General features: G+C 42.1%; 1 protein-coding gene across 3 annotated transcripts in view; it reads left to right on the top strand.

Annotated features, from left to right (window-relative positions):
* Positions 1-8,773: 8,773 nt before the first annotated feature.
* Positions 8,774-24,441, top strand: part of LOC126548082 (protein spitz-like) — a 195,616-nt gene continuing 179,948 nt past the window's right edge. Inside the window, exons 1-2 of one of the 3 annotated variants that reach the window (XM_050196181.2) lie at positions 8,774-8,904; positions 21,723-21,833. In XM_050196181.2, the coding sequence (XP_050052138.1) occupies positions 21,821-21,833 (13 nt within the window). In that variant the 5' untranslated portion in view covers positions 8,774-8,904; positions 21,723-21,820. Of the gene's footprint in view, positions 8,919-16,944; positions 17,821-21,722; positions 21,834-24,441 lie in introns of those variants that run through there. The other 2 variants (XM_050196180.2, XM_055063229.1) reach the window with 2 other exon arrangements.

The following is a 24,441-nucleotide window of genomic DNA, read 5'->3' as shown; positions in this document are numbered from 1 at the left end:
CATACATACATACATACATACATACAGGTGTATACGAGGTGATAATTTTTCAGTTTTACGGAGTTTTTAGAACTCGCCTGTTGCGGATAACATAATTCTAGTTCTTGAGCTGTAATATTCAGAGAGGCTGACATTACTATCACGAGAAATCGATGATACACATACTGAACTAATTCACGAAGGTTCACTAACTAACTTCTTAATGAATAACTTTACGGCACATATTGCAATTTACGAATTGTAGCCTGTGTAGCTTGCAAGGCGTATCCACTTGGAATGAACGCCCCGAAACTGCGCAGTGGATTTTAGGAGGGTCGCCGTATACACAAGAGGAGACTCCGAACTAATTTTGACCACCTTTGGTTCTTTGACGTGCACCTAAATCTATAGCACTTATAAAGCAGTGCTGCAAACTTGAAACATACACCGGGACGAAAACATCACAGACCAAGCGCGTACAAGAACTCCTTAATAAAACAAACAGCGCGTGTACAATGTGGGCCGCAACGCCATGCTTGCGGCTTATCTATTAGAACCTTCATATGCAACTGATTAGGCTAAATTCTTAGTTGTGCGCACGCTCCAAATTTCTACTCTGGTTGCCCAGGAAAGACGATTGCCTATCTGAGCACAATCGACGGTGAACTTATCGCCTTCCTGTCCACATATATTAGCCGGACATTGCATACCACTTTGCTTGTTAGCTAGCAACACAATGTCGTCCGCATAAAACAAACCTAGAAGCTGCTGCTCTACTACTGTACGCGCCTGTTTGTATGAGTGATTAAACACGATATTACTTCCTTCCAGCGCCCTTTCCATCATCACCATATACTTCATAAACAGCAGTGGGGATAAAGGGCACCCCTGCGTCAGTCCCTTGTTGATATCAATTTTCTCCTCGCTCTTCATCCCTTCCCATTCAACACAAACGGTATTTTCTAGGTAAATCTCTCTCAAAAGCGGTAGACAATCGTCGCCTACGCCTTCCCTTTCCAGAATATCCCAAAAAACGTCCCGGTCTACGTTGTCATACGCTCCCGTAATGCCTAAAAAGGCCACATATGACGGTCTCCTTTCTACTCTTGATATTTCAATACACTACAAATAAGCTATCATCCAAACGCCTGCCTATTCTGAAGCCATTCTGAAGTTCTCCCAAAATGGCATTATTCTCTGCCCATGCTTGCAGCTTTAACTTAAGTGCCTGCATTGCTAACCTGTATATTACCGATGTAATGGTCAACGGTCTATACGAGTGAATTCTATCTTTCTCCCCCTTACCTTTATAAATTAAATTCATTCTACTTTCTCGATTACTGTCTGGTATTCGTCTATCTTTTAGACTTTGTTTCTACTGCTTTCAACAGAGCTTCCTTACTCTTTGGTTCTAGTTCATTATCAGCCTAACTGGAACCTCGTCTAGCCCTGCGGCTGTGCGCTTCGAAATTTTCTCTTCGGCTTTCTTGCAGTTCAAATTTGTCCGCACCGGCTCCTTTTCTATCTGGTTCTCTTTCATGCTCTTTTTTTCTTCAAATACAACCTCATCATTGCTTTGGAAAGATTCGGCTGTTATTTTTCGGATGTAATTCATTGTCGCTTCCCCTTCCAGTTTGTTTCCGTCTTCGTCAAGGATATGTTGTTGTATTGTTGTTGACTTCCTGCTTAATAATTTTATGTGGTTCCGAAATATTCTAGGTGCGGCCTTCTTTTTCTCACGTATTTCTGACAACCACCGCTCACTTTCACCTTTTATGTTTGCTTCTACTAGTATTTGAACCATAGTTTTCTTTCTCCCGGTATATTTCCCATTTTCTGGCTACTTCATCCTGCGGTAAGTATACGCTTTTCTGGCCTCCCCGTGCTCTCGGGATGCTTTCTGTCGTCCGGCGATCGCTTCTCGTATCTCCCTGTTCCACCAGCTTTTCGTTTTTGTTTTTTTTTTTTTCATTTCCAACAAGGTAGTGACTACAGTGACGGGGCCTGGCACTTTAACATCTACACGGCAGTGACGGGGCCCGGCACTTTAACATTTACGCAATAGTGACGGGGCCCGGCTGCATTGAAGCTTCATTCTGTTATGCCCCATTTGGTTTTACAAAAGCGGGCATTAAGAATCATGACGCACTCGAGAACCGATACACCCAGCCAGGCCACTGTACAATCAACTAAACATATTGCCATTCGATCTTATGCGTGAGCATAAACAGCTAGCTACGTAAACAGTGTTGTGAAACGTAATCATCCTTTCCCTGTGTCTCTTTCTTTTTTTTTTTTTTGGTCATCTCGTGCTACCAGAAGTACTGCCGCTGGAAATTTCAACCTGCCTCCTGTACATAATGTATATGGCAAAAGGCTACTTGAATTTGTTGTAGTTAAGACATGGAACAACATACCCTCCAAAATAAGAAACACAAAATTTCGGCGAAGCACTATTTATTAGCTGTAAACCACTGATTTTGTGCCTGTATTCTTGCTTGGCGTTCTGTTGTTTGCGGTTTGATAATTTATGTAACTAGTGTTAATTTTTATGCATGCCGTAAAAAATGCTTTTTTTCTGTTTTCAATGGGATAATGTGTTGCATTCATCCCCTGTGTTGATCCCCCTATGCTTGTACCGAAAGTCTATTATATTTCGCATATTCGGACCCATCCGCTAGCCTGCGGCTATTGGGTCCAACAGTCTTTTGTGTATGCACTGGAACACATATGATGATAATAATAAAGAAAGAGAGAAAGAAAGTTCACTAGAATGGAAAGGGAAGGTAAAAAGCACATTAAAAAAAAAGGCATGGCATATGTTCATGCTTCTGTAGCACCAGACAATGAATATTGTACTGGATTAAGAAAAAGAAGCAGCCAGTAATTGCTCGCTTAGAAGACCGCGAAACATAGAGTGCGATGCAACTTGAGAAATAATTATATTGAAGCTTCCAAGACTTTACAAGAGAAGAAAAAGAAAAGACTGAATCGTCGCGACGGCACAACACAAGTCGCCGTAAGCGTCGAAGCCTAGCTATAACGAAATTATTTTTGAACAACTTTTTTTTTTATGGGGTTTTACGTGCCAAAACCACTTTCTGATTATGAGGCACGCCGTAGTGGGGGACTCCGGAAATTTCGACCACCTGCGGTTCTTTAACGTGCACCTAAATCTAAGTACACGGGTGTTTTCGCATTTCGCCCCCATCGAAATGCGGCCGCCGTGGCCGGGATTTGATCCCGCGACCTCGTGCTCAGCAGCCTAACACCATAGCCACTGAGCAACCACGGCGGGTTATTTTTCAACAGCTCTGATAGTGTTCAGGTAACAATGGTTGCTTGCGTATATACTGTCAAATGCTCATATGCTGAGGCATAAAGTTCACGGCATGGTGCGAAAACGCGCTCGCAGCGAAAGCGAAACATTGTGCGCGGACATGCATGCCGACGCGCAGTCGGTCACCGCGAACCCGTGCGATCGCCGCATTGACGCTTCATTCTACTTTGCTCCATTTGGTTACACAGACAGCTCACTACAAGAACATATTTCACATAGATTTCTCTCAGCGATTGCTTACCTTTCACGCAAGAAACCGGTTCAGGGGAATCGATTGCGGCGACCGCGCGCAATGTCCCAGCTTACTGCACGTAGTAGGTAAAGAGATAGCGTCTGTAAACCATTCTGTGCTTTCTTTTTGTCCAAAATTATTATATTAAAGGTAAAACACTTCTGTCATATCGAGAGTACTTGCAAAAATGCCCAGGAGGGCTCCCGCGTAGTATCTTTATTTAGCGCCGATGGCCAAACCATTGCGGAGCGCGCCGCTTTATTCTTCAGGCTATGCAAGTGAGGCGCTTCCGACAGATGGCGACTCCGTAAGTCCTCGCCCCCATAGTTGTATGAAACTCTATGCTCGCCCCGAATAGCGACATCGTTAGAGTGACGGCCCCGTCGCTACGGTGTTGTTAAAGTAACGGGCCCCGCCACTCTAGTGCTGATGTTAAAGTCACTGTAGTCACTACCTTCCAACAAGCATGTTGCTTCTCTTTCCGTATTTCTGTCGTTATTACACTTGAAAGCTCACTATATTCCCACTCTTTGCTTGACCATTTGCCAAGTTCTTCCTCGACTCTTGTAACTATATTGGTTATTTGTTCAGTGTTCAAATTTGGACTAGCCATTTTGCGCTCCTTGCTCTATTTCTAGCATATGGATCAGCCCACGAGTCAGGGGAGCCGAAACGTCTTTTCTTGTATTCTTTCAGTCGTCGGTGTCCTTCCTTTTACCCTTCTTCATGATGCCTCCCGACCAGACGGGCTTCCGTCAAAACATCGACTCCACTTGCTCTATTTCCCAACTGCATATCCCATTTTCAAAATGATGCGTTTATGGTCCCTCCCTATGCTGCTATACCCTTCCTCGTCAATGACCATTTCTCTCAACTTATCATGAATTCCTTTTGTCATCAGACAGTAATCAATGGTCGATTGCCGGTTTCCCACTTCCTACGTGATCTGCCCATCACACTCAGGCCCTGTATTCACGATAACGAGGCTATGTTGCCCACAAAGATGTAGCATTGACTTCCCGTTGTTGTCGGTATAGCCATGTAGATCCTGTACGTGGGATTTCATGTCACCTAATAGGATAATTTCGGCATCATTCCCGAAACCCTTAATATCAGCTCATATATGCATTCCATTAACTCTTGAATTCTTCTCTATGCAATTATTTCCGATCCACAAATACGTTACGCCCAGCCAAGTTTTCTTTCCGCTCATTGTACCTGATAATCAAAGATGCTCTTGACATTTTAAATTTACTCTTTTCCATTTGGCTCCCTGATGGATGAGCATTCCGACTCCCCCTCCCTTTCTTTCCGATTTCGTTCTGTTGCACCCTTCCCAAACATAATTCTCAATCACTGGTGGCTGGAGTCTCTTAGGTGCGTTTCTGTAACTGCATACCCCCCTGTTTGTTCTCTATTTAACTGCTCCTCAATCTCTACCCACTTTTCCTTTCTCCTGCCGCCCTGCATCTTTATGTGGCTTATTGCATGGCTAGCTCTCTTTCTTGTTTTCCTCCTTTTTTCTATTATTGACGGCAATACCGTTCTGAGGTTCCCCTAGGGGACCTTCTTCATTACTACCCTACACTGGCCTCCTAAGCTCCCGTGGGCCTCCTCAAAAAGCAACCTCGCTACCAGCAAGTCACCAGCCCACTTCTCGTCCAAGCATGTAATTGAAGTGGGTTTCGTCTCGTTCAAAACCACCACACCTCCTCACTTCCCTGTTTACTTCTACAACCTCAAAACCTTTCTCTCGGCTCATTGTCCGTATAGCCTCCTTAGCAGCCATTACGGCTCTTTGAACGTTACGGTCACGCACAGGTACCTCCGGCACAGTGCACATCACGATCTGCACCTGAGGGGACAGCTCGCGCAAGTCGTCTACCCCCTTCGCCAAGCGCTGGGCTAGTCCTGTCCCTTTTTTTTCTTTTTTTTTGTTTAGGACGTCATTTAGCCCATCTGCTACTACGACAACGTTGCGTCCGTGGGCATTTTCCGCGAGCTTTGCTTTTGCTCGCTCCATGACAGAAACCAGTGTCCGCCCTAGAAATGTCCCTACCGCCCCTCTTTTATCCCTTTTCACCCTCTCCACAATTGCTTCTGAGGACCTAGCCAGGTTTGAGTCGGCGGATATAATCACCCTTTCACTCTCTCCTACTGCCGAGGCCTCTCCCTGCTTCCCTTTTTTATTCTTTTCCGTGTGATTTGGACTTGACAAGGGGCATTGATCCCTGCGGTCTTGCTTTTCTTTTGTGGCGCCCTCATGGTAGGTGCAGTTTTTTCCAGCTACCCCCTCCCCACGTTGTACGCATTCCACGTGCTTTGCTGGCACTCCCTAGCCTGTTACCTCGGGAGGCTGCGTTCCACTGTCACGACCATTCTCATCCACGATGGCGACCCTGTTCAGCTTTTCCTCGGCTGTTTGAAGTCTTTTTTTCCACCGCCTTCCGTGCATCACACTCCATATTTAACTCATTGAGCTCTTCAACCTGTTTCACAAGTTCGTGTTGGAAATCCTCCATTTTCTTTAGCCTAGCATCGACATCACAGTGTCTGCCAATTGACTCGATTTCTTCTACATTCTCATCCTTCCCCTCGTCTACCTTGAGGGACTCCCCGCACACTGCACGCTTTGTCGTCTTTCTTGCCATGTGTTGCACTAAGCTTTGTCTAATGCAAACACCGAAGCTTTCAGAGCACGTGCCTTCTTGCAAAAACCGGTACGCACAGAATCTAAATCCTTAAAACACTCCAAAGTAATTCTCACCAATGTTTTAAAAGCCATAAATGCCACACAGGCTTAAGGTGCGACACGTGTTCGCACGTGTACAACTACGCGGCCACGCTCTCACTTTCCTACTAAAGCAATATTCCCGGCACCAATGCACACAAAGTAAAACCACTGATAGCTATTAGTCTTTCCACTTCCAAACTACTATTTAAAGGCTATAACGATTTCACGGTTACACGTACTGAAGCACGCGGCGCGAAAGGACACTCCGACTATCCTGCAAAACCAAATATGCACGAAACACACCCGCGCACACGAAAAAAAAAATAAAAAATAAACGAGAGCTAGCCAATTCAGCAAAAATCAGCAAATCAAAAACAGAAGCTAGCTCAAATAATGCACAAAGAAATTGTGTTTTTTCGCCGCCACAGAGCCCTGGAAAAACATGTCCGTCCATCCGGGAGTACAGAATACTAGTACCGGGAGGGTGCAAAATTTCCTCCTGTCGTGTCACTTCACCGCCCATCCCTGACCTGCTTTAACTGCTTTAACGCACGACTAATGTTTCGACTAAAACATATACGCATAAGTTGTTAGAAGGGACTACCCTTTCGTTGTAGTTAGCTGATAATTTTTGATCCTCATCCGAAATTTTGAAATCTAATCTTTTTTTTAGCACATTTAGTTACACTTGTGCGTTGCCTTGAAGTTGCGAAGGGAAACGTCGAGAATTCCTGGACAAGACTGACTCATCGAAGCGTTTAGAAACTCCTACGTCATCTAGAGCTCAAGAAATTCGATGGGGGACAAATGGAAAAACGCCCGTGTACCGTCCATTGGGTGCACGTCAAAGAACCCCAACTGGTCCAAATTAATCCGGAGTCTTCCACTAGGGCGTGCCTCATAATCATATCGTAAAAAAAAAAAAAAATGTGGGCTTCTGAGTGCCAAAACCACGACCTGATTATGAGTCACACCGTAGTGGGGGACTCCGGAATAATTTGGAGCAGTTGGGGTTCTTTAACGTGCACATAAATCGAAGTACCCTGGTGTGAAACGAGTGAAAATTAGGCGTCTCCATTTGAAGCTTAGCGAGATTTAGATTTAGATTTTTAGATTTAGGTTTTAGATTTTTTGAAAGCTTGTGAAGGCCTCTTTTCCGGCTTGACGTTGTATTGCATATACAAGGTGTCTTTTTTTTTTTTTTTAAACAATAAAGATTTTTTGATAAAGAACCTATGATCGTGAGACACTTGCCGTCTTCGCATACGAGCCCTGCAGCGAGGCGGAAATACTTTGTCACTTTCTTAAGTTACTCTGAAAAGAATAATTAACAAAAACTACTAATTAACTTTCTTATTAGTGGCTTAGAGGCAGTTGTTTAACTGGTGAATTTGAAGGCAGTTACATTTTAATGCGCCCTCATTTTATTAAAGATCTTGAAAATCGCACCTCGAGAACGCAGAAAAGGCGGCCCCGCTATCATACATCAGACCGAAATGCCTCGTGGCGACAAGCGCGAAGTTGGAAACCGGACGTCGCGGCCAGTCGCGCCAGCTTGATACGGCACGTTTTGCTTGGCAAGCGCGTGCCACTGTAGCGGGTCAGAATTTGCTGCCGGCGTGCTATCATTCAAACGTCGGCCCACATCTCTTTTGCGGGGCGTTGACGTCTGGCGCGCAGCGCGACGCGCTCAGTCTCGATTTTGCCTTGATTCGGCCTTTAATTTCGATAATAAATATCTCAAATTGCGCACGGTTTTTCTTTCCTTGGTTTTCTTAAAAATGGGCATGCCATAAATTGTGATGCCCTGTAAGTTTATATAAACAACTGCCCTCAAGTTAATAATGAAAATGTTGATTAACAATTTTTTGTTAATTATTTTTTCCAGGGTAACTTTGGCAGCGGCAAAGTATTTCCGCCTCGCCGTAGAGCTGGTATGCGAAGATGGCAGGTGTCTCATGTTCTTTATTTTTTAAATAAAGAATCTGGATTTTCAAAAAAAAAAAGAGAGAAAAATGACACTCTGTATAATTGAGAACCGCTTTCGGCTGAATACCAAACTTTCTGTTGTGACCTGTTGACTTATGTCATTCTATTTTAAATCTAAAGAGGCTTTATCTTGCTGATTCACTGTACTTACCACGCACCAATCTGCTAGTCGTAATAATAATAATAATAATATTTGGGGTTTTACGTGCCAAAACCACTTTCTGATTATGAGGCACGCCGTAGTGGAGGACTCCGGAAATTTTGACCACCTGGGGTTCTTTAACGTGCTAGTCGTAATCGAAAGTTCAAACTATGCCGGGTTTTCATAGCAGATGACAAAACAGCGTGAGCAAATACCACGCATGGGCTGACGTCTCTCAAGCGGCGCTCGCAGCACCACCACCGGTCGCACACGGCTAATGGCGCGAAACAACTGACTGCATCAAAGGGTATACTACTGGTGTCTATTCATTTATCCAGTTCCGTGCTCAATGTCAGATTGTGTTGTTTGTTTGTTTGTTGCGTGGTGTTACGCGTCATGTTTGACTGATTTTTCGTGGTTTTAGTGCCTACTGGACATTCGACAGAATTTTTAAAAAGACTTTAACATATGCCGATTGCTTTCGCAATGTGAGTTTGCTGAGGTAAGCTTTCCGAGATGTGTTTTCGGTCTGTTTCGAAACACCTGTCTGAAGGCTTAATTGTATGGCAGAAACTGCTGTCTCGGCAGCAGAGATGGGTCTGTTTGTTTTGATTGCGATATGTCTTCTGAAGATGGACACAGTACATGTTACGAAAAGAAGAAAATAATGATACACTGATTGGGCTTCGTTCGCAGTCGCTGAAGAATCCGCAAGAGCTGCAAACACGGCCCAATCACTTATATCATGTTGAATTTAAGCCTAAAGCTGTTCGATGTCATTGAACGGGAAATGAAAAAAAGAAAAACAAATCTGTAAAAGGAAAAATAACCGTGCTTGGCTACTTTTGCCGCACACGTTCAGGGCGGTGACTGCCGAACCCGTGCCATCCCTTATGCACTTTTCTAGCCGCGCGGACGACTTAGGTGGCGACCTATTGCGTCTCGCCAAGTTTGTTGTAGCGGCTTACTTTTTCGTAAAGTGTGGTGAACACAATTTTGCTGAACATCTGGACGAACTATGGTTTGTATTTATGATGGTTTAGTTCCAATGCGCCGAAAACGTTTCGTTTGGGGACTGTGTTGTGTGGAATCGGCTTCTCGAACTCGTGCAGCGAGCATGCAGACTTTTCGTACTGGGTGGGAGATCTATCATAGTGGGTGTTTTGTAAATATTTCAGTTCTTGTAGCATAAATGGTTGGCACGCATTTGGGAGGACGTTCGAAGATCTATGTTGCATTAGCTTGCCTAAACAGATATTGCTTAACGCTGGTGCTTAACACCATTGCTGGGGAAATGAAACTACGAGCACTGCTCTCCGCCGCTGCCGCTGTGGCTATTCGAACATTGTATTTATGTTGCATAGCCTTTCGTCATGAGAGACCCACTTCGTTCTGTATAGCCCATCGATTTATTTTTATCAAGACAATTAACCTGACCAGAATTACAGCATTCAGTCTTCATGAAATACGAAAGTCGACCTCCGTTAAATCGACTGTGTTTCTTAGAAGCCCTGACTGGTTTAGATTATGTTCAAGGGGGGCGGGGGACGCGGGGCGCGGGAGAGACAGTGAATATTTCGAACTTTGAACATACAATAATTCAAACTCCCAGTCATGGTAAAAATGTTAACGGATAAGTTATCCGTCAGGTGTTGGTCCCTGCGCTGCAGATACTCGAAGTACTGCTAGTGGTTTGTTCATTGTGCACTGGAAACGTACAGCAAGTGTACGAGAGTACTCGTCAGGACAGTCCCAAAGAGTGGAGGGTTTATGTTGAGAGCACAACCTTGCAGAGATAGCCAGAAGCATGCACGAGTGGAACCCAACCTCACTAAGATTTGCAAGCGCACTCCTTTTTGTAGTGATAGCTTGCATAACGTAGCCTTTCAATACCATTGAGAGTATTCTTAGTCATGGCAGACTGATCAGGGCATGTAAAGTTAAAGCTGGATTGTTTTGCTGGTACAGGCATCTCTCCCCCACAAAAACATTGCTGACTTCCTGTTCAAGATTGTCTGTGCAATGCCCCACTTCCAATTCCGCCTTCACAGGATATTTCAAGCAATTAAAAGCTTATTTCACTTCAAATTGCTAGCTCATCATTTGAATATAGCATAATACAATCCTGAAGTGGTCAAGTAACGGAAGTTCACTGTGAGCACAAATAAAAGGTGGAAATACGTATAGCACCGAAATGTGTAGCCACAAATAAAAGGAAACACAAGTGTTAATAATATAAAATTGTTGTTCCTTTGAAAGTAAGGGTTCTAGCATACATTTCTTGTTGCAATTGAAGCTCAATGTATGCAAACTTCAGAAGCTCAGGACTGGTCTTTGTCCCTGAATAACATGGTGAGAAAAGAGAAGTGTGCAAACCTTCCCTAAAGGGAAACTAAAGAGCACTAAGTTGAGTCAGGTGGAGTATTTTTTGCAATACTCCATTTTGTGGGGGCTGGAGAGAAGGAGGTATTTGGTGGAAAAAAGGCTGCTTATTAGCACCGGAAATGAACAAAAATTTCCTTTTCGAATTTTGTGCACGAACGTTAGCACCATTACATTAGTGTGACATCACATATTTAGAAGTATCTTCACATGTTTGAGCCAATTTTGTTAAAAAGTTCTGGCAACTCCTTAGGCTAAGTCTTTCTTTTTTGTTAATGCAATGTAATAATCTACTTACTAGACACTAGCAGGTGCTGTGTCCATTGAAATGCTATTAACTAGACTCAAATAGACACTATCCAAATCTTGTGACGTCATGAGGCGCCAGCAAAGGAATTGCTCATCGTTTGTTTTCGAACATTTTCTGGCTTACCAAGGCTCATTCTGCTCACAATAAGAGTGGTGTTTGTCGTATTGCAGGAGTGCACTAATTTGGCAATACAGCCTAATGTTCCACTTTAGTGTCCTTTAATGTGGGATAACTTCAAACAGCTTGTAGGCAGCACAAAAAGAAACTTTGAGTTCACTAGGCATGTGATATTACAGAGCTGTCATTGTTTCTTAACAGTCTGTTGCAGTAATTGTGAATAGTTGAGTTGTTGTAATTGGCACAGTATCTGTTAAATAAGCTTCATGCCTAGTACGACATGGTTTCATTTTGCATTTAATGTTGCGACATTTTTGTGTTATCTATTTTACTTAGTCCTTCTGTACGGCCACAACATTGCTTACCTGAATTCCAGGCTGGAAGCCAAAGTCAGGGCAATGTTGAACTTTTTTGTGAATTCCATGCTCCGACAACTTTTGCATTTTGCTCTACATGTGCTGTTCAAAGCAAAGTGTGACCAGCTTTACACAGTATTAATTTGTTGCTCCTGGAAGCGAAATGCAAAAAGTACTTGTGAACTATGATTTGGGCTCATGTTAAAAAATTAGCCCTAGGTGGTGAAAGTTTGAACGGATTCCACCACTACTGTGCCCTTGGCATAACCTGCTGGGCAGTTTCAGGATGTGAAGCCCCATAATATAATTTAAGATATTTTACCCCTAGAATGTGAGAAGACAGTACGTTTTCTGTTTTGTTTGTTGATTCATGATTTGTCATATTTCTATTCCCTTGAGACTTTTCTGCTCATCATTGGTTTTCTTGTTTTGATGGCCCTTTAATATTGGCTGGTGAATAATTGCACCATTCATTCAGGAGGAACTACCTGAATCTTTGAAACATGTGTTTGGATCAGTCATATTTCACAATCTTAACTCTGTCATAGGTAAACGCAAGGCTTTATGTTGTGTGTAATCAGTAAAAATGAGGCATGTTCAGAAAATTCAAGTTGAATCCTGACAGTGCAGCAAGGAATAGCAATCCACATTGGAGTCAGGTAGTTTCAAGGAATCAGTGGAGAACAAGGGTCTAGTCTTGATTAACCAGTAGAAGATAAAAATTTTCTGTTGTGGAGCAAGACTGTTTTCCAAATAGTCCATTAAAATTCACATCTAGTCAGATATACACATGCACTGCTACATGCGAATATTCTCTCATTTTTCATATCTGATTGGAACAGCTTCGCATGAAACTTTCTTGTAGAACTGATCATGAGATTTTGTTGATGTATCAAGTGCACTTTACCATTTGCACTTTCGTGATTCAGTCTCGCTCTTGTGTTGTCAACTCAATTAAATGCCACTGATGTTATTTTTGGTCTAGGAAGTGTGCATGTTGTAGAGCCATCTCTTTCCTGGCTGACAGAATGATTTTTACCTTCTTAGGGGCATTTTCACCACGTACTTACCACTGATTTAACTGCTGTTTCGACTTTGGTGTGTAATGGTAGATCCGTATTTCAACCACAGCTATAAGCCAGATGCCAAAAGTCCTCTAGGTTGTGCTTCAGCATGGACACTGTTGTGAAATCTCTTCACGCATGTGCTTTTGGTTTGTGGTCAACTATTTCGATGCCCACGATAAACAGTTCATATTTTTCAATTTTATTTTTTTCTTGTGGCAAATTATACACTGTGTTGACAGAGGTGCCTACAATCTGAGCTGTATCACATAACTTCAATCTGCGATTTTGCATCTCGATACAATGAATATTTTCCACTGTTTGTGGTGTATTGGCCTCAAATGGATGTCCCTGGCATGCCTCATTTTTGGTAGATGTCCGGCCACCTTTCAATTTATTAATTATAAAGCAAATGGTCTCTGTCAATGGTGTAGAAGCACTGTGAACTTCAACTTTAATTGGTGCCACTGTCCATTCCTTTTTAAAAAAAGTGCTTAATATGTTCACTGCGGCAGCCCTTTTAAAAGTCCCGGTTCCTTTCTGTCATAACCCACCATTGAGTGACCGGTGAGTAATGCTCCTTTGCAACTTCTCGAGCTTCAGAGAGATGGCGCCAGAAGGAGTCCAGTTAGAAGTAGCAAGAATTTTTCTCAATTGATTTTTCGCAGAGATGTCACTTACACGCCAGGAAGCACTGTAAAGCCACAAAGAAGGAATAGCCACCGGAACCCTCTTATGACCCGTGTCACAGTGAATTTGTGATCCAATAGTGAAACTTCCTACAAGCTCTTTGCTAAAAACAATTCCTATTGGTACTTCCATTGTGGTGTGAGCTTGGCGTTTGAACTAATATTGCCTAGTGCAAGCCATACTTGTCCAGGCCACTGCTCCTTTTCCTTTACTTGCTGGAGATGAGCTGTGCTTGTCAACTCAGTTTGCATTGCGCATTTGAGTTGCCACCTGAACATATTCTTCAATGCATTATTCTTTTTGTTATCATCTGCTCAGATAATTACTTTTGAACCGTACATATGTGCTGAGGGAAAGTTTCGTTTTCAGGTCAGATGTCTTTCATTAACACCTTGCCATTTGGTGCATCATATGTGATATGCATAGAACAATTAATTAGTAATCGGTTTGCTGAACTATCCACAGCTGGTGAACATCACACTAGCATATTGAAAACACTACTATAGGCTATGTGTTGAGTTTCCCATGCTTAAATCAGCATTTTGAGGTATCAAACACAGTGTAGCATATATAATACATTGGGCATTACAGGGCATCACATTACTGCAAATGTTGGGAATTTGGCACGTGTAGAAAGAGGAGTCAGTGGCATTGAGGTTGCTTCATTTATGCAAAAATTTACAAATAGAGATGTTTTTGTAGTAATCATAGGCTTTAACCCTCTTGTTGGCTTCAAACCAGACTGTTTCAAAGGCGTGCACAGTTAAAGGCAGGCATAAGGTTATTGGCAACTGAACAAAACAGTGCCACTCTCATTGCTTGATTCTCGCCTTAATCTGCCTTTTTTGAAGGGCCCCCTCACCAGGTTTGGCCATTTTAAACAAGCAAACATAGCACATGCATGATGCGCTGACACTCGCGTCTGCAAAGAATTACGGCACTGCACGCCATTAGAACAGCTGAAATTTCAATGCAAACATCGTGTGCTTTCCCTCTTGAGGAAGCCTGCTCTCGACCAGAGTATCGTGATCAGGTGCACAAACAGTGGTGTAGCCAAAGATTTCTGGGGGAAGGGGGGGTCCTCCGCTGACAGCTACCACTCCTTCACCTCTCTCTCTCTGTCTAATATATATATGTATACATGTAAACGTTGTATACCACGCAAAGACCAACTCCTAGCACTCCCCGCACAACAATGTCTTAACAACGAGGATGTACGTTCTTGCGTTGCCGAAACAACACTTTGCTTAACTTTGGACAACAGTTTTTCATGGCTAAGGCAGGCATGCAGCCACTTCGCATCAAATTATACTATCATCCTTATGCTATATTTAAAAATGATTATATTTAAGGAAAAAAAATTTTTTACGAATTGATGTATTTATATAATGTATGTCGATGACTTGGTGCATGACTTGGGAAAATGAACAGCGCTAAAAACGGGGCCAAACAAAAAGAATGCAGCGAACTATCGTGTGTCTTCTTGTTTGCAGGCCAGACTTGTTGCGGCCCAGGTAACAGTGGAGATAACTGTTGTTTTCCAGCCAGATCTTCTAGTGAGTGGTACGGCTACGTACAGAAGAGCACAGCTGCTATTTTGCAAGTCGCCTATCACTCAGTCATGCTTTTGGCATTATGGGCATGCTATATTATTCTGGATATTAAAATACAGGAACGAAGGTTTGCGCTGGAGCTTCGATAGTATCATATGATTCAAGTTTTACTCACTTTCGGGGACCTGCTGTCCGACTTTTTTGAAGAGATGTTTGGAAGTAACTTACAATCATAGTAGTAGTCATCACGTAATGCATATTGTTTGCTCACACTCGGGAATTGATGAGGCAGACAGTCTGAAGCAGGGCTGCTTCCTGTTTAGAAGCCTTTGTGAAAATTACGGCATCCGTAGTTAACAGTAAAATAAGGGCGATTAGGTCCAAGAGATTTGAAAATGTGGTGTCTCCTGACACCCATCTATTCTGAAAATTGCCGAGACGTTTAGTTAGGATGGGTTCTCCGCAGCAGGCAGCACGTGTTACGAAGGAGTAGGTGAGCCTCAACTAGGCGACTGGCCACAGCCGTATTGTGTTCAGTGATCGGGCAGTGACGAGACGCTCTCCCTATGCCCATAATTATCCGCCAACTTCATTCTGGACGCCCACTATGCCCCCCCCCTCTCCTACTCATATCCATCACCCTACTCCCCTTCTTAAAATTATTTTCCGTTAGTCACTCTCACACTCTTGAACATTCACTGGTTTGGTGAACCGTGCGGCGGCTGCTAACATCCCTTTATTTGTGTTTCTGCATGGACTTTGAGGCCATTCACCTACCTGCCCTCTCACCTCTTTGTTCTGGCAGCTTCTTGGCTTGCCTGGCCCAGCTTCCCCATCCTTGATATATTTTGCATTCTGTAGGTCTTTCTTTCTTGTCCCGTTGTTTTTTGTCCTGTTTTCATTCTTAGCAGCGCGTACAAACTACCCTAACAGCAAGCTCTTCTCAAGTTTATTAACATCATGAAAGTTGGAGACAAAGAAAACGAAAAAAAAAAAGGGGGGGTTGCCGGGTGCTTATGCATTTCCTAGACAAGCAAGTCACAATATTTTCGGAATGCTTTTCTTCTGCACAGCACGGTCAATGATACGGTCAAGTACCAGAAATGAGAAGACCCGCCCCTCCGTGTTTGCTTAGTGGCTGTGGTGTTGGGCTGCTAAGCACGAGGTCACGGGATCAAATGCCAGCCACTGGGAAGGGGGGCAGGGGGGGGGGGCACTTCAGTGGAGATGAAATGCGAAACCACATGTGTACTTAGATTTAGATGCATGTTAAAGAGCCCCAGATAGCCCAAATTATTCCGGAGTCCCTCACGACGGTGTGCCTCCTGTTCAGATTGTGGTTTTGGCACGTAATACCCCATAATTAAATTTTTAATTTTAAGGAATGAGAAGCTCTTCGACGACATGAAGGCCTGGTGGGGAGCAACAATGCCTCCAAGCTTTATGCACACGCTCGTCTTATCTTTATGTGTGTGTGCGATTTTTAACGCTGATCACCCCTCTGCAATCATGGTTAAAATGATCCGGAATGAGGTAGAGGTGCACCATGAGTGGGGCCACGATGTTCTGTGCATGGGAGAAGTGATTGCCCGATGACATCCCCCCCCCCCCCCCCCCTTCGGACCGCCACTAGCACTAACCTTGCTTTCACATTCAAGCTTTCCCTTTCATCCCTGTCACTCCTTCGAAGCCCGTCTCCTGAAACTTTGTTTCGTGGGAAAGGGGAAGGGTCCATCATTAAATTTTTTCTCCCCCGACTAACCATCCAGTGCTGAAAGCGCAATGCCGCAATAAACGAAAAGAAAGAAAACAAAAGGAGGTGGGGCTTGGTGCCACAGTACATTCCTGTGCTCTGGTATGTGAGAAAACAGGAAAGGAACACCGCTTAAATTAAAAATTAAATTAAATTATGGGGCTTTACGTGCCAAAACCACTTTCTGATTATGAGGCACGCCGTAGTGGAGGACTCCGGAAATTTCGACCGCCTAGGGTTCTTTAATGTGCACCTAAATCTAAGTACACGGGTGTTTTCGCATTTCGCCCCCATCGAAATGCGGCCGCTGTGGCCGGGATAAAGGAACACCACTTGAGAACAAACACTACTAGGTGCGGTAGGAGAGAGTGTCTCCATTGGCAGTGATGCTCGCCTCCTGGCGGCGTGCTAACAGGGCAGTTAATTTCTTCTCTCATTTCTAATAACAAACTGATTTGAAAAATTATTTCTGTGAAATATTCCTTAGATGGCATTTTGCAGCTTCCTGTGTGTAACCACCAGTTGCAATGGGGCCTGGCGAGTGGCCCTTTAAGCCCATTAAAGATGGACCGAAATAAGCATAAGGGTTACAACTCTAGGTACTTTCTTATTTAGGATCAGTTATGTGAGAATTTTTTCACTTCTATGACACTCGTCTTATTACCCTGTTTGCACACGCATCCCAACATCACAAAACTGCAGAGCTTGAAATGTCGCTTCTATCTTGCTTTTTTTTTACCTGTCCTTTCTTGATTTGGTTCTTCACTATGATAGATGTTACTGATTGAATATGAGTACTGACTTTTAAAGCGAAAGCTTTACTGGCCGCGAACTTGCGATTTTGCCGTGGCCGTGCTCCGAGGAGGCACATGACGTCACACCGCGTTCCTTGTCATTGTGTTCGCCTCCGCTCGCTTCACCAGCTGCGTCGCATGCCTGATAACATGTCGGAGGATTGAAAAGGAGAACTCATGTGTGCTGCAACCACAGTTGAGGCGGCAGTATGGACGGCGACCATTCTGATAAGCAGGAGGAGGCCTGGAATCGACATCGGAACGACATGAAGAGGAAACGAATCGCCCATGAAACAGACGAACAGCATGCCGAACGACTGGCTAAACGCCGCAACATAGCTAGACAACCAGACTAACCTGGACTTGCAATCAAAATTAACCAAGGGTAACCATGCTATGCCTTAGCTTTCGCTGCGTATATCCTGGCATAGCCGAGCTAAGCCACTGCCATTTCTTTTTTTTTTTCACTGTTCTCATAGTTCAGTATGCTCAAACTTCCATGTTAACTTCATTTTCATAAAAAAAAAAGAAAAACTAAAGGTCTATATTGTGCACATACTTGTTTCTTACATTTTAAAACAATTGGATTCTGTTATTTTAAACTACAAATATATCCATACCACTTCCTATGACCCTTCATTTTCAAGTAAAAGCCAGATTTTCCCACGTTCTTGCACCTTGGGTTTGCCTTGTGAAACTGCTTGAATATTTTATTTTGGTAAAGCTGTTTCTGAGAAAATTTACGATTGTATACTGGTAATTGCATAAACAAATCACATCAATTTTCATACTAGGATTGTGGTATGATGTGTTCTTGTTTTTTTTGTTGTTTTTTAATAAAAGTGCAGACATATTTTTCTAAAAGTATGCTTCTGCTGCCATTCTTTGATAACCTTGCCAACTTTTAACTGTAATAGATTATTTGGTTCTAAACAATAATTAGGTAAAGGTAACCAGGCAAGCGTTATTTTGTCACTACTACTGAAAGATGTCAAGACATCTGTAAATATTCCTCCAAACTGTTTTGCTCAGATGTACAATCAGAATAATGAAATTCGGCTTTGTTAAATTAAAGAAAGTAAATTGCTAAGTCCTGCTTTGTGCAAATGGGACTGAGATGAGATTTATTTAATTAAAATTCTACGCCCTACCACTGCACTGAAGTATTGCAAGTCATCAACTTAAAGTAAAATGAAATGGCCATTTCTCAAATAAGAATGTTGAAAAAGAAAGAAATTAAGATATATAAACAAAGTGGTAACTGAACACATCATCAATGGTGGAACCAAGCAGCAGCTGGCTTTATTGATTAGGTGTCTGATGTCCGAGTTCTCCTCTTGTTGAATAAATCTAAAATGGAATGTTCACTTTTATATGAGGCTTGTTTTCTTGACTAACGTAGGTCCTCTTGAACTTGTTTGCTTGATGTGTCGTGTAGATGTTGATTCAGGCTGGCTTGTAGATAGCTTTTTTCTCTAGGGTGATGGCTGTTATGTGCACTATGCTAGCATCCGGAGTCTATCTTGCTTCTTTCATTGCAATCTTGTTTTTATTGTGACTTGGGGATGGGAGTGATAGGGTCTAGGCATGTTTTTTTTTTTTCCCCTTTTTGTTCTGTGTTGGGTTCTGCAAGCAGCACAGGTACTTAAAATGCAAACTATAAACGTTTAATATGGTTAAGAAATTTAACACTGTGGACACAAATTGTGCTTTATACATGAAAGTTATCTGAGGGCAAATCAGAAAGTCCTTGCGCCTTCTTTTTTTTTAGCCAAAGTAAGGTACATAGGTGTAATCACAAATATACGTACTGTTCTACGCACCTTAGACTATTTTTCCACATAGTCCCCACACTGGTTCGGACATTTGTCCCATCGCAGCTCTAATTTGAGAAATGTCGTTGGTCAGTGACGCACGTGACCTCCCCGAATGCTCATTGTCATGCTAGTTCTCATGGTCTTTTGTGAACTCGCAACACCACCAACTCACACTTCTCAAAGCAAGACACCTTTCCCCATACATGGACTTCATTTCCCTGTGGATTTCGATGGTCATTCATCCCTTGCTTCATAGAAAACGAATCACACTTTGCCGCTCGTGCGCCGTGGACGTGTGAAGCACAACCTCCATCTTCAACTGACAGCAACATCGTACGACGGAGCTACTGGCAGATAAGGCTGCACCGGTCCGAGAAAGGTCCACCGCTGGGAATGGATATGTTGACTTCACATTTACAGCCGTAATTTGGCTAAAAAAAAAAAAAGAAAGGCGGGGGGGGGGCAAGGACTCTGATGTGCCCTCGTAGTACAGTTGCACTTCAGCATGCAGACGTATATAATACTTGTAATGTATATGTAACTGACAATGTGATACCATAGCGTAGTTGTTACTAATAAATTTGGAATTCAACGTCTTTTTTAATATCCTGTTATTGGTTTGTTCTGAGTAGTTATCTCTCTATATGTCAGTATTCTTTTTCGCTTTGGCTTTATTGAGTGTAGGCTTTTGTATACCAAGTGTACCACATGAGCTAGACTAAAAATATGCAAATGCCACTTAACTGGACAGAACTAAAGCAATGTTGTTTGCCGTCGCTTGGAGATACTCTGATTATATTTTGCATTTCGTCTAATGACACAATTAGCCATAATTAATAATGAACTTCTCAAATTCTATGATTAGGTGAGCAGTGTCAATGAGAAAATTGCAGAGCAACATGAAAAACTCCTGATACAGCTTTCTGTTGCTTAATACGAACTACATAAATGTGTTCTTCCAAGCATGAGAGAAGCCTGCGAATACATGCAAAGTGCCTCGAGTGGCCAGTCGGGCAGCAATTTTTCGTGTATTTGCAGGCTTCTTTCATGCTTGGAAAAACACTTATGTAGCACATATTGAGTAACAAAAAGCTATATTGGGAGTTTTTCATGGTGCTCTACAATTTTCTAATTTACACTTTTCATCTAATTATAATATTTGATAAGTTGATTAATTAATTAGGACTTGTTATGTAATTAGGCAAAATGCAAAAAATATTTTGAGGATCTCCAAGCGACAGCAAACAGCATTACATTGGTTCTGTCCAGCTACATGACATTTGCAAATTTTTAAAGTTTGGCTCAAGTTACGTGGGACAGATATGTATACAGATACATAATTTTACTCATGTATAAATGTAAAAAAATACCAAGTTATCTATTTTAATGTAAGGAGGCTTATTAAAGATCTCCTGTGCTAGATATCTCGAGTCTTTCACATCAGCTAGTTTACTTGAAGACATGGGCGCTATTTGCAATACAAATAGCAAAGTAATCTTAGCCAAATAACAGAGTGGCACTAATGAACTTTTTAATTAACCACCATAGCATGTGTGCTCGAATTGTGAGATTGGAGACAAGCAATAACGAAGTAATATCTGTTGAACAGAAATCCTCTGCTTGGAAGCAGTTTCGAGAAATAGGTCTTCTAAGTCTGTGGTAAAATGCATTGATATTGCACTTTGCACTTATCAGTGCTGTGGTAAACGGAGGGCAAGAAAGAAACTGCTTGAAGCTGCACTTTTTTTCCTTGCTTCTGTTATTAGTGCAGGAAAGGGGGGTCACGAAGTCTGAAGGCATTTTCTTGTGGCTAAGCATGTCTGGGAGGAATGAAACTGTTATTTATTTGTTGTCCACAAAACTTTCGAGTGTGACATCTGTTTCATGGAATAGAGGTATGATGCTCAAGAAATGCATTCATGATTGTGTAAACGAAAGTAGAATGATGAGCGAGACTTGTCAATTTTTAGAACCTGTCAATCTAGACCCCTGAAATGATAATATACTACTTGACATTGGTTTTTCCCTGTGCATCCTTCTTGTATTCCTGCTTGCCCCCTCCCCCCTTCTCTAAAGGAAACAGCACAGGCCAGCATAATGCAGCAATTTCTTTTGCTCGATATTACTCCGTCATTATTGTCTGTATTCTCATGACCAGCCAATCCTGGTGATGATGTAGGCATAGCGCCACTTGGACCATGAAGTGTAAAAGGGCGAAGAATTGGAATATAATTTTTACCAGCCATAAAAATTTAGCGTGTGGAAAGCACTTGATTTGGGTGCTTCTTTGCACACTTTACACACTGACACACTGAGAAGTAAACATTCCATGAAAAAGTACTAATGACTAGGATGGGCCACTCTTTATCCCGCCCCCCCCCTCCCCCATTAGCCTGAGACCTAGTTTGTTGGTACAGCTGGTGTATTAGCCCAGTGTTGTGGTTAAATTTCTCTGTACTGCCATTTTTAGGATCTCTGCCCACCAGCATCATGGTTGACAAGTAGGACTTAGACCCACTTCATCTCTGTCATCATGCTGCAAAATTGGATCAACTCTACGTTGCATCAATGGCGCTAACCGGTGAGTTGTGAACACCTGTTGGTATTCATATTAACTAATATCTTACACAAAACGGCTAAATGATGACAGCTTTCCAAAGTCAACGTGTAGCATTTTTTTAGGCTACATAATTTGTTTCCTTAAATAGAGGAAAGGATGCAAGTGCTGTTATTTCTCCTATTCGCTGTCATGTTTAAGGCAATTTTAGAATTTTTTTTTTTAAATGTATGCAATATTTTCAGGCACTGTAAGATGTTACAGCCCTGTTTGCTCTTGGTTCATGAGGATTCCCGACTTGTAGTGACATAAAAATAGTGATGTTGATTTGACCATGCCATAGAGGATAGACAGCTGCTGTGTATAAAGGTATGCATCTTACTGCAGAATAAGTGTGGCCACATGGCAATGAGTTAAGTAAGCATTCTAGCTGGCACGTTTTTTAGATTAACATACACAAAATAAGAGAGTGAAAAATAAAGTAAAAAAATGCTAGATGTGCAGTGAAGGGCATTTAACTACGATAATAAGCTCGCACTTAAGGGCTAGAAAAGTTGGATTTAGTTTAATACTGCTTAACTTTATAATGCAAGTTTTGTTCTGAGTTTGGGAGTAATTTTGGCATTAAATATAATTTTGAAAAAAAGGGTAATCTAATTTCATAGGCAATATTCACTTTCATCTATATTTCAGAAAAGTTAGTGTAATACCTGTTCAGCATGTAGCCGCTGCCAGAAGTGATTTTTTTTTAATGATTGTTTCTGGGCTGCACTGTGATTTACAATTTAGGTATATCTGTGAAACGTGCATCAAGGTGCATGCCAAAGCCATAGGCTTCATGCAATGAAGGAGTTAGGCGGACGATAGTCCCCACACCCCCCTAATGCTGTTTAAAGGTTTCAGATTTCCCTCATAGCATTTCATCTTCTGTGGAATTCACAGATGAATATGGATGACAGGTAATAAGTGTGTCATCAACATTGAAGTTGAGGCTATGGAATAATGAATGTATGTAAGCTGGCCATTTCCTTCAACTTTGGCAAAATATTCTTCACTGGCTCAGTTTGAGATGAACAACCAGCATTGTGTAACATCAAATCGATTTAGGCGAGTTGTATGGGGATGCCATGGCAGACAACCAGTGTAGAAATGGCACTAAACACAACGACATGGAAAAGAGTTGTAGACACACTGTAGTGAAGTAATGTTTATTTGAAATGTGCCGGCATATATATGCGTTCAAGGGATGGCAAGATAGAAGTAATCTGGTACCAAAGAAACAAAAACAAAACAAAAAATAGTAGAAAGATTTGTATCAGCTTACTTTTCTTGCTTTTTGTTTTTTTCTTTAATAACTGATGGTGTCTACCTTTTCATTCCTTCAATGTATATCGGTGTGCTTGATTTAAATAAAGGTTGGTTGACTGTTCTGTGTTTATATCTTTTTGAGTGTTCTTGTGGTTAGTGCTATTTCAACTTAAGTTATTTTCCATGGATGCATAGCAAATTAGCAGCTAACTAGTATGGAGCTAATGTGAGCCAGTGAAATTACCTAGGGGAAGGGCTGCGAGGAGTTTAGGCCCTTCCTCATTGTAGGCAACCCTACATGCACCTCCAAAATTTAGGGAGTGGAAAGGGTAAACTCTATTCGGCTGTCCAATTTCAGAGCACTGGAAGTTGCTGAGACTGTCTGTACACACACATATATATATAGTATTTCAGTAACATTAAAGGCTAATGTTGAAGGTTTAACAGTGGTCAAACAAGGTATGTCTCTGTAAGCAACGTTTGGGCAAGTGGTCTTGTCGAATACCTCTTTCGTTTGACTACTGCCGATCACTTCAAGTCTCCATCGTCCTTTGTACTTTTGTACTATTGAAGGGTGGCGCTTTTGTAAATGACAAAAAAAAATAACAGAAGTGGCTGGTGTAATTTTTTTCACCGTGTTGCTATTGTTGTTAAGTTCCATAGAGATTGTTTTGGCTTTTCTCCTTTCTGTGTTAAAGTCCGAAGCATGTAGGGCTACTCTTTATTTTTGTAGTAGTAGTTGCAAAGTTACTGATTACAATTACAACTTGCAGCAGATCCATGGTAAGTCCCTCCAACCCAGTTACATCGACTTCTTACAGTGAGAGCCTGCTGTAACAATAATGCTTACTTTGTTCAATCTGAAGCTTAGCAAATTACTTTATTGCTCAAAGTGTAATCGCAAGTGGGTGATGACAACATAAATTGGAGATAGAATGAAACCTTGTTAAAATGAAATCGGATGTAACAAAATGATTCATATAACAAAGCAAGCAAAATTTCACTTGAAATCCTCATAGAGATACATGTAGGTAAAACCTCGTTTTAATGAAGTAAAATTGCCCTGCTAGTGGATATAAGGAACTATATTTGTATTTGAAACCGAAAAATACCCGACCCTAGCTTGCACACCGAATATATAGTTTTCTGCTGAGCTTGCACACATTTGGTGTAGAAGGTAATAACTCTCACGTTCCTATGTTCAATACGCCTGCTGCAATCTCAGTGGCCACGCCTAGCTGCATCCAACCTATGCCAGCCTGCGTGATGTGCCACATTGAAAAAGAGAAGTGCAATGGCGAGCCGCTGCTTGTGCATGGCAGTG

Source organism: Dermacentor andersoni, chromosome 1 (assembly GCF_023375885.2).
Source record: "Dermacentor andersoni chromosome 1, qqDerAnde1_hic_scaffold, whole genome shotgun sequence".
NCBI classification, from domain to species: domain Eukaryota; kingdom Metazoa; phylum Arthropoda; class Arachnida; order Ixodida; family Ixodidae; genus Dermacentor; species Dermacentor andersoni.
Note: the sequence above shows the minus strand (reverse complement) of the source record. Positions and strands in the feature narration are given on the sequence as shown.